Below are 16,430 nucleotides of genomic sequence, written 5' to 3'. Positions count from 1 at the left end.
AGAAGCAGGGAAATAAAAATGAGTGATTGAAAAGAATAATGTCTGAATTTCCAGCGAACAATGGCGGAGTGATGGATTTGGGTGAGGTTAACAAAATGGAAAAGTACCAGTGCAGCATAGTCACTTTCTGCCTGGTGAACCCATTTCCTGCGCATGACCTGGGCTTGCAAGCATTAGGTTCAACCATGTGCAGAGTGACCCCTCCATCCTGTCCTTGGTAAAAAATAAAAATAAAATAGCACACACACGAGCATGCCCCCCCCTTTCCCCGCGCGCACACACACACACACACACACACACACACACACACACGCACACCGATTCAACGTAGGCAGGAATTAAGTGCAATTAGAACTGTGTGAAAAGTGCTTGCGAGTACAGGTGGACTAAAAATTGGCTGGCTAGTTGGATTCATATAATGTAGCAAATTCACACTCCTCTGACTGAAAGGGCTTGAGGTGCCTCACAGCTCAGTTGAGAGCTTTCGCCATGCCGCCTGCTACTCAGTAAACATCAATACTCTCTCTTAAAACAAATCCATCAGCAACTCTGTTCCCTCTAGATGACAAGTCTACTTGTACACATGAGATAAAAGCAACTGTATGAAAGCTGGAGTGAAGAATATATATCACAAGGTAGTTTGGCATCAGTGTGACGAAGTGAGCAATGGAACCCTTTTAGCCAGATGACCAATCTTTTACTGCTGAGTCAGCAAGTGTCCTTTTTTTTGTAGTGACAGATTGTAAAACTGCTGTTATTTAAAAGCCCTTCATATAGATTATAAAACTGCTGTTATTTAAAAGCCTTTCATGTAGATTATGAAAGTGTGCCTGCGAGTGCAATCTTAGGGGACATGAAAAGACCACTAAGATAGAGGATCATGCTACAGATAAGGGTTAGCTCTCTGAAGGCCCCACCAGGTTTTACAGCCTTGTTGGAGACAAGAGTGGAGGCTAACTCTCTTATGCTTCTCCCATCATTTACATCGCTCTCACTCGGATGTAGAAAATCAAGAAACCATAAAATAAAGACTCTACAGCCTCTTCAAAGTGCAGTTGTTATGCCAAGAGGTCTGAGCCCTTAATGAGAGTAAAATATTTTCAGAAGCTGTGACTGAGACTTCTTAAGTATTGTAAGATGTGTTTGACTCTGGATGTGTATTAAAGTACTTTACGATTGGATCAGATACTATTTGTTTAGAAACGAGTGTGGACTACAACTGACAGATAAAACATAGGGAACCGGTAATCCACACCTAGTGTTTTACGGTGTTTATTAAAGCTGTACAAAAGGAAGCCTATGTCACAATGGTGACCTCTGAACCATACAGCCTGAACAAGTAAAGGGGTTTTTCATCACCCATGGTGTGGCAACATGCATGGCCGTGCTCACACATTTCCTGTGGGACCGCTGTGGCTTGTGTGTGACTTCCTTTGGCATAGCTGTGTAAACAAACCGTAGTAGGACAGGAAAGATGGCGCATGTTCTGAGTATGTCTGGATGTCAATCTGTGTGTTATGTTATAGCCAAAGAGACATCCACATAAAATGATTTTATCCTTAAAGAGGTGAAAGGGGAAAAGCGACACAATGTGCAGGAAATAGTAAAAAAAAAAAAAAAAAAAAAAAGAAGAATAAAGGTGAGAATGGGATGGGAGAAGACGGATAAAAAGGGGGGCAAAAGTCATGAGCATTCTGGGATACGTAACTCAGTGATACAGATGAAAAGACCAACTGAGCAAGTAAGGAATGCTTCATTATCGTCAAGTTGAGCACTTCCTTACCAGTTCCCGTGGCAGGAAGATATCCTCCTGCCGGGCCACTATCAAAGAAACACTTTCTCCCTGTTTGGTACTGCGCAGCATGGCCACAAGTTCCTCTTGGCTCCGACCTGTCATGTCCATCCCGTTCACCTTGGCACATCAGCAACACAGCAAATAAAGTTCATTTCCCATTGCCAGAGTTTACTTAAAGTATCCTGAAAGCTGAAGGTGCTTTGAGGCTTTTTGTTTTAACTGAATACAGAATAAAAGGCATCACATCAAGAAGAAGGATCATCGTAGTTAAGATTTAATCATTAAAGTCAGCCACAACAATATTTTTATGTGCTGCAATCATTCTATTAAACAGTTCAGCCAGAAAATGCTGCTAATGATGTATTGCATTCTTATTTCTGTCTTACCTCGAGGATGCGGTCACCAGGCTGGAGGCGGCCATCTTTTATTGCTGAACCCCGTGGCATTATATTCTTCACCATAATTGGTCCAGGTCCACTAGCAGAGGAGTCCCGGGTCACCACTGTGAAACCAAGACCTTCTGCACCTGCATGATGAAATCATCATAATTTACTTTTGCATCAATCTAATCAGCTTTTAAATAAATAACTCAAAGGTTTTATAGCATTTTATAAAACCTTTGTCAAGTTACACTGCCCACCCATGTGTGTATTCATATAATATCGAAATTGTTTTACAAAAGACCACTGCTTGACCAGTATAGCAGATTGTGGCTGAATTTTAAGGTAACACTCTTTCATGCGATTTTCTTTTTTTAATATCTGCCAGGTAATTGCATAGTAAAAAACGAAAATTCACAATTTAAAATCTTCAGTTCACCTGCATGCTTGTTGTTGGAATTTGGGTCAGTCTAATAATCCCTCGTTTTTCAGAGGTGGTTAAGTTTGGGAAAAAAAAATGTAACAGACAAAACCCATTAAATAGTGAAATTATTTAGCGCATATTTATGAAACTTAAAAGTTTCATATATACAATTCAGTGTCGATATGTGATGCCTTGGAGAGGTGGAGTTATTTGTCCAGTTGAGGTTGTGATCCACCATCTCTCCACTGAAAGCACATCCTAATACAGGTGTGCTCTGCTTGAATTAGGCGCTCTGCTTGAGTGATATGAAAATAAACCCATGCAGACGTATTAAGGATGGGGAATTTGCTAGCTAAGACTCTATCTTACTGGGCTCAAGACTAGTCTCCACTGCTTGCGGAGATGACTCCTGGAGAGTGGCTGTTTGCTTAGGCTACTTTTTCAAGTCTCCAAAAGGTCTCATTTTCGAAAACTCATTCTTTCCTCGACAGGTGAAATGCCTCCATTTGTATGAAATGTGCAACAATTTTTTTTTTTTTGGGAGTATCTATGCTACATATTAGCTATTTTTATACAAAACATTTTCTTTATTTCTCCTAACTTCTAGCATGAGAAAGCTACACTTCCCATACCTAATATTTTAGATGTGGCGAACTTGTTACACCTCTACAGTAGAAGAAAAATCAAAATAGGAATACATGTACTTTCACTTTAAATCTTGACCCACCAGTTGTTAAGAATCATTGTGAGTAGAGTTTCATGACAAAGTGCTGTGTTGAAACGATGCCATATTTTACCCAACAAACATGTTCTAATATTTGGGATGTAATACTGTTTGCATGGTGCCTCAGTAAAAGTGAAATATGAATTAAAATCATCCACGCATTCTTGAGTTCCAGACATTTTTCTCCCGAGAGGCCTGGAATGAGGTGATTCAAATTTCAAGCGTATCTATGTTACTGGAGAAGATCCCCGCCTCCCTCTCCATACCCGAGCCAGCACTGTAAACAAATGTGCTTTCACAACTGGGTCTGCTACACGGAGGCAACCAATCAGAGGAAAAAGGGTGGTCTTAGCCAACTATGGACGAAGCTGATACAAAACTGGGTAGAACAAATGACGATGTCAGGGGGGCCTTTTCTGGACACTCGTATGACAGAGCAGGTGTGTGGTTCTTTTCTTTTGTTTTGTTGTTTTTCATTGACATTGACATTTTTTAAATACAAAGTTCATGTTAGCGTGTGACTCTACAGAAGTCTAGATAGCCAAAATATGGGACTTTTAAATTACTGTATTGTGCCTTAAAAAAAAAATTAGATGGTATTGTTTCAAGTTTTTCTTTTGTGCCAAACATTTATATAGCTGCTGAAATAAGTATTTCATACATTTTTCTTAAATACATTTCCAGAGATGCTATTGACGTGAAGATTTCACCAGATGTTGGTTTAAAAAAAACAAAACAAAAAAAAACAATACAGACAAAGAATGTGGAACAATTAAGATCAGAAATTAAATTGTGTGTCATAATGTGAAATGACAAGGGAAAAAGTATTGAACACACCAACTGGTATTTATTTAATTCTTCTTCATCTTCTTTTCCTTTCAATTTGTCTCGTTAGGGGTCACCACAGCGTGTCATCTTAGTTGAACGTATATTTGTTTAGCATAGTTTTTATGCCAGATGCCCTTCCAGACGCAACCCCTATGCTATGCCCTGGAGGTGGACCTAGGGAGAGAAGCTTACAGCACCTGGTATTCCTAAGCGGTCTCCCATCCAAGTACCAACCAGGGCCAAACCCGCTTAGCTTCCAAGATCTGACAAGATTGGGCGTTTTCAGGGTAGCATGGCCAGAAGATGGTATTCATTTAATAACTTGTACAAAAGCCTTTGTTTGCAGTGACAGCTTGAAGACACCGCCGATGTGACGAAACGAGTCAAATGCATTGCTCTGGTGTGATTTTGGCCCATTCCTCCACGCAAGCAGTCTTCAAATCTTAAAGGTTCCGTGGACTTCTTTCATGGACCTTCAATTTGATTCAAGTCGGGTGATTGGCTAGGCCATTCTTGTAACTTTATTTTTTTATTTGAAATCAACTGAGTATCCTGATTGACTTAGGGTCCCAACCATGCTCACTGGAACATTCATAATCTTAGATACAGTATGCGCCTGTAACCAATGCGATTGTTAGGTTTTACAACAATTACTTTGCGATGGTCTTGAGACACCTCCTTGCTCTTACCTATCAAGACGTGTCTCGACTCACATTTCACAACTCATTTCAACTAATGTAATGGTATTTTTTTAAGAAAAATAATTTTTAATTAATGTTTCACGTGATTTTATTGTTGACATTATTTCTATATTGACATTACAAACCACTCGTGTAAGCTTATAATTACCAGCGTTTTGCCTAGCAGTGAACCAGTATGAGTGGATATATTTGATAGATAACTTCATATGTAGTATATTTGTATATTTAAATCATGAAGATTATATCACTATGCTTTACTCCCTGCCACCTATTTAGCAGAGCTCTTCATATTTGAGAACTGTGATTGTGTGTTTAAGTTGTGGTGCTAATTGTTTTCTCTGTGACGTTACCATGGTGAGAGTGCAACCAAAATTTTGGTATACCACAGTGCTCTCTAAAAAGTACATTACTTTGTTTATTGCAGAGATGCTGCTAGATATTTGAATGCATATTTAATGTTGGACTTCTAGCATAATTTGTAATGGATTATCTTGATCATTATCATTAACTGTGGTATATTGATTAAAAAAAAAAAAATCGGTGATATAGAGTACTTAATCCACAGTAAGTGAACCACCCAATAGCAAAGGATTATTCTACTCTGGGGAATGCAAACCAATTCTCCTGCTTGTGATACAAGCAGCATCTGCTTGGACATACCCATTTGATAGCATGAGAATATGCATCCAAACTTAGACAATATAAGGCTTTGGCCACAGAAGTGTTTGACACTAAAGTTTAGTGTCTTCTAAATTGACTTAGTCAAACCTTCAGATACCGTGAAGAAAATAAGTATTTGAACACCCTGCTATATTGCAAGTTCTCCCACTTAGAAACCATGGAGGTTCATTCATCGTAGGTGCATGTCCACTGTGAGAGAGATAATCTAAAAATAAAAATCCAGAAATCACAATGTATGATTTTTTTAACGATTTATTTGTGTGATACTGCTGCAAATAAGTATTTGAACACCTGAGAAAACCAATGTTAATATTTGGTATAGTAGCCTTTGTTTGCAATTACAGAGGTCAAACGTTTCCTGTAATTGTTTACCAGGTTTGCACACACTGCAGGAGGGATTTTGGCCCACTCCTCCACACAGATCTTCTCTAGATCATAGATAGATTCTGGGCTGTTGCTGAGAAACAAGGAATTTCAGCTCCCTCCAAAGATTTTCAATTGGGTTTAGGCCTGGAGACTAGTTCGGCCACGCCAGAACCTTGATATGCTTCTTACGGAGCCACTTCTTGGTTTTCCTGGCTGTGTGGTTCGGGTCATTGTCATGTCTCAAGACCCAGGCACGACCCATCTTCAATGTTCTGACTGAGGGAAAGAGGTTGTTCCCCAAAATCTCACAATACACGGCCGTGGTTATCCTCTCCTTAATACAGTGCAGTCGTCCTGTCCCGTGTGCACAAAAACACCCCCAAAGCATGATGCAACCGTCCCCATGCTTCACAGTAGGCATCATGTTCTTGGGATGGAACTCAATATTTGTCTTCCTCCAAACACAGTTAGTGGAATTATGAGCAAAAAGTTCCATTTTGATGATAAAACCTTCTCCCATGACTCCTCTGTATCATCCAAATGGTCATTTGCAAACTTAAGACGGACCTTGACATGTGCTCGTTTAAGCGAGAGGACCTTCCGTCCCATGCATGATTTCAAACCATGATGTCTTCGTGTATTACCAACAGTCACCTTGGAAAGGGTGGTCCCAATTGACCAAGACCTGAGCTGATTCCTCACCTTTCTAAGGATCCTTGAGACCCCACAAGGCGATATCTTGCATGGGGCTTCCACTCCGATTGAGATTGACCGTCATGTTTAGCTTCTTCCATTTTCTAATGATTGCACCAACAGTGGACCTTTTTTCAGCAAGCTGCTTGGCAATTTCTCCGTAGCCCTTTCCAGCTGTGTGGAGTTGTAGAATTTTTTTCTGTGGTGTCTTTGGACAGCTCTTTGTTCTTGGCCATGTTACAAGTTTGAGTCTTACTGATTGTATGGGGTGGACAGGTGTCTGTATGCAGCTAACGACCTCAAACAGTTTCAGGATAATACATGGAGTGGAGGTAGACTTTAAAGGCGCACTAACAGGTCTTTGAGGATCAGAATTCTAGCTGATAGACAAGTGTTCAAATACTTATTTGCAGCTGTATCACACAAATTGTTAAAAAAAAAAAAAAAAAAATCATACATTGTGATTTCTGGATTTTTCCTTTTAGATTATCTCTTTCACAGTGGACATGAACCTACGATGAAAAATTCAGACCCCTCCATGATTTCTAAGTGGGAGAACTTGCAATATAGCAAGGTGTTCTAATACTTTTTTCTTCACTGTAAGAGAGAGAAGCCAGATTAGCTACTGTTTCTTTAATTTTACGTGTGAGCACACTGATGAAGGGTGGTTACAGTTGTAACATATGAAGATGGAAGGTTTGAGAGCAGAAAAAGGAAGATATAAATCTGCTCTTCAGGCTTCTTCCCTGGGGATGCAACTGGGCTTCCAAGATTTTCCTCAACACCAAGAGCTAGGATCATTGTCCGAATACATGTCCGAATAATGTCTCTGAGGCCACACACAGGCACGAGCCACTAATTCTGAAAAGCCTATTGCACCATGCACCTTCTGAAAAAGCTGTGCACACCCAAAGCTATCAGCGATACCTTCCACACTTGCTGTCTGTGTCCTGGTGTCTGTTGGGAGAGCAAAGCTAGTGTGGCATACTAAAGCAGAAAATGATGCTATCTGGTCTGTGCTTTAAGCTTCTGCCTGCTCTATATTAGCGCGCCTAAACCTCACCGCCTGTCAATCACAGAGGAAAAACGGGGTGTTGGCTAGTGAGAATTTGAACACCATAACATACTCTACTCTGACATTTCATCAGGAGAAAGAAAGAAAGAAAGAAAGAAAGAAAGAAAGAAAGAAAGAAAGAAAGGGAAAAATCAAACAAAAAATGTCTACAGGGATGCAAAAGTTGCTGTTAAAAAAAGGGGGGGGGGGATTCTTACAAGGGTTAGGGTTAGCAGTGGTTTTCAAACTGGGGGTCCCCTGTTCGATAATTTTTTAATACTTCCCGGAACCTGGTTTACAATTTTCAGGGCTATCACCATAATTTTACATTGATTTGCAGCACAGAGAAAGAGCGCGGCACACCGGTATTGTTTACTCTGAGGAATGAAAACAAAAGTCTCTGGACTTTGGAAACCACTAATTTTGGTACAGTAATAGTTTTTCTCATCAATCCCTTCAGATTTGGCAACAGATTTGGACCTAGGAAGGACACATGCACCTTTAATGACCACTGTACATCAACAATACCACCGTGACCAACCACACCGAAGTGCTAACTTTGGGTAGAATGTGAAACATTCAAACATTTTCAAACCTTTCTTATATTTGTTAGAAAATATAGGCGCTGTAGTGGATGTTTAGGATGACAAAAAAATCCTACATAACAATACAGTAAAAACAGGCTTCAACATAAGACAACCCTCCGCCCCTATGAGACCATTTTGTGGACGTTCAAAAGGTTTGTGTGTGTGTATGAGTGTGTCTGTAGGCGCACACAAACACAAATGTTTTAAAAAAGTTAAAAGTAAATGCTTGTTGGGCCAGATTTTTTTTTTAAAAAAAAACAGGTTGTGTTTGGCAATAATTTGATTATCACTGGGTTCAGGTCGAACAGCAAAACAAGAGTAACGTAGTGTACAGAATGCACCTTTCTTTAGGTCAATTTTGATCCTCTTGCCACCTTTCTTGTTTGTCAGGTTGGCCGCACCACGCACTCCAGAGTTCTTATTCTCCAGATGGCTCTGTCGGGGCCTCGAGGGAGAAAAGCTAGCTGTCCGTACTGGTGTTACAGGGGAGATCCTTCCCGACTGGGAGTTCACATGCTGAGAATCTGCTGACAGTGGATTCACAGGGGTTGCCTCTGGGTTCGACAAAGGCGGCTCTGGGGTCTTGGTTCCTGTATTTTGACGCCTCAAGTAATCATTGGGTTCAGAATTTTGTTTGGCCACAGGTCGGAGATCAATTTTGGCACGGGTCACCATTGGACTCTTTGCTTTAATGTCTTTGCCCTCTCCACTGAACAGTTGACCGATCAGGCCCTTCTCGTAGCGTAGTTTGTTGGCAACAGGAACAACTTCCAGGTGCATAGAAGGGGAGGACAAAGCCTGGCGGAATACTTCCTGTGAACTACAAGAAGAGAAAAAATGGCATTGAGCAGTTTGAAAATGAAAAAAAATAAATGTGGATAACCTATATAATGTAACTGGAGAGACAATGAGTGTTGATGAAAAAAAACTATCATACTGCAAAGTAGTAAAAGCAATTTTAGTGCACAATGTGAGTGAAAAAGACATAGGGTTAAAAAAAAGCTTGTGTTTTCTTAAATGAGGTGTACTAAAAACAGAATGGAAGAGGGGCAGGGGATTGTAGGGGTGTGTGTGCGTGTTTGTGTGTTGGAGACAAAAATGTATTGAGGCGCACACTATTTACGAGATACTGTAGAGCAGACAGAAATGAGGATTTTTCTTCTGGCAGACTGAGTGACAGGTAAAGTATCCTGCTACAGCAATGGCTGATTGGCTTTTCTGGTTTCAGTTCTTAATTAAATCCTTCAGACCTAATCCGAGAGTTGTTTTCAAATAGCCAATACCTTTTTCCTCATTAGTTTTTCTCTTTTTTTTTTTTTTAAACCCTGCACAGAAATTCAAGTAGAAACTAAGAATTCACAAATTAAATGGATTAATGAAGTATGACACTGCTCTAGATTAAAATGCAGCAGTAAACATGACCACCTTGTGCAGTAAATTCAACAAATGACTTTTCAGGTAGAGGCACAGTTTTATTCTTTTATTGCCACAACTCACCGCTTGCAACACCACTCCAACTTCCTCTGGATTCAGCTATTGGCATTATATTTTAGGTGCTACTTTCTGCTCTGCTTTCTACTCTGCTTGTGAAGAAGAGCTGGTTGGCCTGCTTTTCACCAACTGCCGAAGAAAAATTCCTTGTGTGTTTTTACACTTGGCCATTAAAGCTGATTCTGATTTTCTACTGCTAGACCTTCAAATGTGTTCAGTCATATGAACAGTATTCAAATTAAATTACATTTATTGGATTTATTTGAGTAGCACGGTGGGCAACAATTTGGCACACTTGCCTCAAAATTCAAAAGACCATGGTTGAAATCCAGCCTTGTCTGTGTGGAGTTTGCATGGTCTCCCAGTGCCAACATGGACTGTCTCCGGATACTGAATATTTACCTGTTCTTGGATGGTCTCTTGTATGATATTCCATTGTTTGTTTGTTGTTCAAAAAAAAAAAATTGGGTGAGTTAAAGAGAGAAGATATGAGAATGTATTTTTAAAATTGGGGTTTAATAATGGAAAAAAGATTGGGTTTAAAATCCAAATTTTAAAGTACACAAATATTAGTTTTTGATATATCAGTGCTTTTATGAGTTTGTATGTACTACAGACACCCTGTTCCCACCTTAATATACTCACTCTGTAAAGGTCTTATCCTGGAGCTGTATCCCATTAATTTGGACAATACACTCGTCCTCTTCAAAGATATTCTCTCTCTTGGTGCGACTGTTGTCTTCAATGTTTTTAATGTGGAGGCCCAACATCCTGTGTAACATGCCCACAAACAAGAAAATGTCAACTCATGGGGGTTAAACACATGATGTCATGCCAGCACTTGATACTCTAATGCATTTCCAGTCAACATTGCCATCTGCCTTTTCTGTAATGTCTGATGGATTACAACTAGCAGGAACAATGTGCAACTGTATTTACAGTGTGTGTGTGTGTGTGTGTGTGTGCGTGCGTGCGTGTGTGTGTATGCATGTATGTGTGTCCTCACCGTCCACTGAGAGAAGAACAATAGGGACTGACTTGGATACCGAGTGGCCCACGGTCCCCCAGCAAGTTCACTGTTCTTGTGAGCGTGCTGCCAATAAAAATCACATTTAAATACCGCATAATGACATTTACAAATAAATAGCAAACATTGTGTTTTCTCCGCCAGAATTTAATTTAAGTCGCCATAAATTGATTTTGCCTTTTGCTGCGTGAATTTCTGCCCAATGTACTCCTTCTCTCTCTCTGCTAATGATTTATACCACCAAATTCCTTTTTGATACAATAGTGAAAATACAGTCCCTACAATGACTAACGTATCAAAAGTATTATTTACCGTAATTTCTCAAGTATAATGCGTCTTTAAGTATAATGCGCACCCTCAAAGTTGACCTAAAAAAAAAAAAAAAAAAAAAAAAAAAAAAAAAAAATCAGGAAAACCCTTCTACCAATGTACAATGCGCACCATCAATTTGCTGCTAATCATATGCTCAAAATATTAGGAATGATCTGTATTTATATTTTGTTAGGTTTGTACTTGTATTGTTTTTCAAAAACTGTCCGTACAACAATCATTAATAATCATTGTGCATGTGCTGATGTAGCAGTAATATATATCTTGGGACAGGCCACAGGACATGCTTGTCCTGGTCCCTGTAATTGTCAGAACAGAATCCCTCAACCGACTAAAATAAATGCTCAAGAATGACATAACATTTTATTAATACTGTTGATAACACAAGTTACAGTCTTAAATAAATAACATAACACTGTTGAACAAACATTTTTTTGCATTAAATATTTGCGCATCGTGCAGTTTATACTTTACATTACACATCCTTGGCCAAGACTTTAAAAGAAGCATCTGACTTATCTCCAATCTGAAAAATATCCATCATAGCTACCTTTGGTGCATCACTGTCAAAATCATCTTTGACTTGGTACAGTTCCGGTGCCTCTTGCATTGCATCATGAACATCACATTTTTCTCCCACCGCATGTCATTCTCTGTGCCAGCCAAACATTTTTTTAATCCCAAGAGTTTGGGTTGAGCAGCGCACCCTCTCCACCTCCATTCAGCATCAATCTGTATAGCAACTTTCCTACAGCTTCTAGTGGCTATCAAAAGAACATGAGCTCTAAATATGTAGAAACAAGCGTAATGGACACATTTAAAAAAAAAGCGAGCATTTCCATTGTGTGCGGTCTCACGTTTTTTTTTAATGTACTCATTACGCCCTTACAACATTGCTTGAGATCACGTTTTGAAAATTACCTGAAGCCATTGAGCTCTCGTTGTTTTGACTGCCGCACTGTTACTGGGTTGCCCGCGTCAGCGATGACACATTTCTTTTAAAAGCGGCTGCACAACTAGTCGTTGTCGTCGACATTTTTTGTCTTAATTTAAGTAAAACCAACTCAGGGGCAGTCGTTCTGATCTTTAGTGCAGGAGCAACAAATATGCAATGCTAATAATTGTAAAATGCGAAGCTCCCCAAGGAGGTCATAGAACTCAGGTTGGTGGTGAACTTTACTGTAATATATATGTGTAACATAAGACATTGAATATCATATCACAATGTATACATATACCTTATTTTAACCACTCTATGTACCTGTATACGACTATACAATGTGATTGTATTTTTTATTTTTCATCCATACCTAAATATAATGCGCTCTATTACCTTTTTGAAAATATTTTTGTAAAAAATTGCGCATTATTTTTGAGAAATTACAGTCATTTTGAGAATTGGTCTTCTGGTATCAGCGGCATTGATATTCAAGACAATATCGATCCTTTACAACAGTGACGCTGTGTTGTGTTGTGCAATGTTCCCTCGAAACTGCGCGCGTGCCCAATTGTGCACCGCTGATGCAGTCTCTTTGCAAATATTCTGCGTTGCGCACAAAAAAAGAAATAATCCAATGTAAATTAAAAGTATAACATACAGCTATTCAGTTTGTGGCATTTTGCAATGTGATTCAATGAGTGAGGGATGACTGGTTGTTTCATCCAATGGCACAATTCACATAAGTACAGTAAAAAAATGAAAGAAAGAAGCCACTGCAAGCACCGTGTGCTGCCTAAAAGAAACGTTTCTTTTAGGCAGCACACGGAACTTTCTCTAACAACGACGGCTGCTCCGCCACACTATCTTTTTCCTAGCTTACCTCACACCCCCTTAAAGACGTACGCTCAATTAAAAATGTTACAGTACTTACGCAGCCCATCATTGTATTTTATAATGACAGTGTCCACCACCGCTGCTTTAGTTCGCAACACAGTCTGGGCAACGTAGAACAAAGACGAGCTACACATGCTGCTTATGTTTACTTTCAATATTAATGGAGAAAGTTAAAAAAGAAATGCTGTTGTTTTAAGATGCAATGACTGTCGGAGTATGTGAATAATCGAAGAAAAAGTGGTTAAACTGGATGAGATTTTCTCTTTTCAGAGTTTGAAAGGTCTGGTCTGAAGCCAAAGTAGAAAGTGCAGGTATGAGATGCTGTGTCATTTTAAAATTCCACCTTGGCACAGCCTGATCCAGGATGAACGCACAGACAATACAGTGCACAAAAAGCTAATTCTGTATTTTAAGTATAGGAGGCAACATAACATCAACCTTAAAACGGTTTGGGAGCATCATCACCCCTACCCCACCACCCCCGTCGTCGTCCGGTAGCTTGCGAGAGTCTGGCGGGTTGAAAAGTAGATCTTGATGTTAAAAAGTCTGGGCACCCCTGATTTACAGTGTTCACTCATTATTTGCGGGGGTTATTTTCCTCACCCCATCCCAAAAATAAGTATTAAAATATCTAAGTACAATATGTACCATATTTTTGCGACCATAAAGCTCATTTAAAAATCTTAAATTTTCTAAAAAATGGACAGTGTACCAGTGTGTTCAGGTGTACTTCATTGGACTAGTCATATAACGGCATTCACAGATTTAGGAACTCGGCGTGCACAAAAAGTGCGCCACAATATAAGGTGCCCTGTCTATTCAGGAGAGAATTTAAGACTTTTCAGTGCATCAGTAGGGTCGTGAAAATACGGTTGTTTATGGGGGGCGCTAAATTTTCGAAATTGTGGGGCTGTGAATGGTGAGCCGTGAATGGACAAGGGCACACTGTACTGTTACGGGACTTGAGCTGTAAACCCACAAGTTCTTCAGTAAAATTAACAACTACAAAAATTCATACAAATGTATTTACTTGTAATATTATGCACAGTCCTGCATGTTTGGAAAACTACATTGTTCCCCAAAAATAAAGTTCTGCTCGTTTGTTAAAAAAATATACGTTTTAAATTCAAATCACAAACATTTTTTTTTCCCTAATCCAAACCCCGATGTATACTGGTATTACAAAAGGATTTTTTTTTTTTTAAACCAATACATGTAAACACCTGCATGCCTTTTGGTATGTTTTGTGTTTATCTGAACATGCATGTTTACCATATGTATTTAAAAATTATATAAAAGTATAGTAGTATATAAAATATTAAATCTACTGTGCTACAAACTTGATATTCACAGTAAAATATTTTACAGGTAAATCCTTAGTCACTGTCAATCTTTATTTTTTACAAGGCTACAGTACAGATACAACATGGTTACTACATCCTCCAGTGCTACAAATGGAAAATTTGTTGTGGAGCCCTGCAATTGATTTAACGTTATTAATTTCATTTATGTATTGAAGCAACTTTATTTTTAATAAAAATTTTAATTTATTCTAAGATCACTTTTCAGCATTCATGAAACTTTAACCATCCCACCCATGTGTATGGGTATGTCTCAATACGTGCGTATGCGTGTGCATGTGTGAGAAAGACAGGGATGCAGGTCGCTACTTCACCTCTTATATAGCTGTTTCTTAAACATCCAAAGCCGCTGAACAATAAAGAAGAGATAAATATGAGTAAGGCCAAGAGGAAACAAGTATGAGCTCCTCTAATAATCTTGAGGAAGATATGAACTGACTTGAGAGCAGAAAAACAAGGATAACACCACAAAGAAAAAGAAGGCTATTTGACAGTAAAGAGGGACACGCACTGTGTCTCTGATGCAGAACAAATCTTAGTTAAGTTGTGCAGCATGGCTGTGTAAACAAGAAGATTGAAGGAATAAGCAACATTTGTTTGCTTTCACACACATGCAACAAAGAAATGATACATTTGGGGGCTTGGCACACAAGCCTGTAGACTAGCTTTAACAGTCACAACACACTCCTTTGTCATCATTGCTGATGACTGTTCATTTAACCCCAGCGGAGTCACATATACAGCAAACCCACAGTTTACAGTCTTTGGGTAAATCCACTGCCTCCTAAGAAACAACAGAATCATTTGCTATACAGCAAATTAACGGGCTGACAATATTGGACAACAATTACATCTGAATAAATAGTGCTCCCAGCTTCCCTCCCTTGCACTCAAAATCATCTATTATTCATGCACATTAGGCTGTGTGGACCACTTCACAGTTGGACACCTGGAGGAGACATCGATCAGCTTGTCAACACCCAAGAACCTGCCTGATTGGTTCAACACTTAAAATTCTCTACCAATCTCTCAACCATGCAGCTACCACCAGGCAAGAGTATGTGCAAAACTCCCCAGCACACACCCAGGCATCTGAGTATCTCGTTTCTGTTCTGGTGATGCTGAACAGTAAAATCCAGTTGTACTGACTTGGATACATGCCATATGGTGGTAGAATAAATATTTTTGTAGAATGATTCTGTGGTTATTTGTATTGTGATGAATATTTATTGAAAGTTTAAATGTGACAGTAGTTCAAAACATCACAAGAATTGTGATAACATCGAAAACCCCTCGGGATATTGGCCAGTACGTGCTTATTGGTGGGTATTTGTCACTGAAACTTAGCTAAGTGGAGAGAGGGTCCCCTGAGTACCAGAAGAAATGAAAGGGTCAATATGTTAATAATTAATGAAGTAATTTTACTCTATTGGCGATATCAAAATCAATTGATTAATTCCATTCTGCTTCTCCTCACTAGATTCGCAGGTGTGCTGGAGCCTATCACAGCTATCTTCAGGTGAGAGGCGGGGAACACCCTGGACTGATCACTAGCCAATTACAGGCTCATATAAACACATAAAAACATTCCTAAAAATTACTTTCCCCATATAAAAAAAAAAGATTCCTCCAAAATCAATCATCTGATTTTCAAAATTCTTGGTGCATTGTACTCAAGGTTCAAATGGCCATTTCAAACTGATTACAAATATTGACCGACAATCATTTTTGGAAAACTCCGTCATATTGCTACTGTAAAAGAAACTAACTAAGCAAAGCATTATATGACTAAACTGAGTCTAATATTTGATGGCTGAGGAAGGAGAATCATAGAGGGAATCATAAAGACATGCTCTGAACACACTCCTACCTGAATGTAATCTGGCTCATCTTATTGAGATTTTTTGGACCTCCCTTCACCACATGGTCGATTTCCTGTAATGACAAAAGTAGTAATTTCTTCAATGCTGCCAAACAAAACAAAGAACCATACAAACAGTGCCAAATAAGATTAATAACATCTCATAGTAAGCAGTAGATACAAACCGAACTGCTCTTAATTATTGCAGTAAAGCAGCAATGTAATCATCAATCACCTTACAAAATTGTGGACCGCCGGACGCAATGCCCTGATGGACACTGCTTTCCTTCCCT

At 39.2% G+C, this 16,430-nt stretch overlaps 1 protein-coding gene and 1 pseudogene across 6 annotated transcripts in view; both read right to left on the bottom strand.

The window, feature by feature from the left end:
* pard3ba (par-3 family cell polarity regulator beta a) overlaps window positions 1-16,430 on the bottom strand; it is a 221,625-nt gene that overhangs the window by 155,415 nt on the left and 49,780 nt on the right. For all 6 annotated transcript variants that reach the window (XM_061803697.1, XM_061803714.1, XM_061803705.1 and 3 more), the window contains 6 exons: window positions 16,147-16,211; window positions 10,731-10,817; window positions 10,370-10,495; window positions 8,575-9,053; window positions 2,182-2,321; window positions 1,784-1,912 (listed from right to left, as the gene is read on the bottom strand). In XM_061803697.1, coding sequence (XP_061659681.1) covers window positions 1,784-1,912; window positions 2,182-2,321; window positions 8,575-9,053; window positions 10,370-10,495; window positions 10,731-10,817; window positions 16,147-16,211 — 1,026 coding nt within the window. The remainder of the gene's footprint in view (window positions 1-1,783; window positions 1,913-2,181; window positions 2,322-8,574; window positions 9,054-10,369; window positions 10,496-10,730; window positions 10,818-16,146; window positions 16,212-16,430) is intronic.
* Window positions 4,337-4,455, bottom strand: LOC133497380 (5S ribosomal RNA; annotated as a pseudogene).

Source organism: Syngnathoides biaculeatus, chromosome 2 (assembly GCF_019802595.1).
Source record: "Syngnathoides biaculeatus isolate LvHL_M chromosome 2, ASM1980259v1, whole genome shotgun sequence".
NCBI lineage: Eukaryota > Metazoa > Chordata > Actinopteri > Syngnathiformes > Syngnathidae > Syngnathoides > Syngnathoides biaculeatus.
This window is presented reverse-complemented; position numbering and strand designations above follow the sequence as displayed.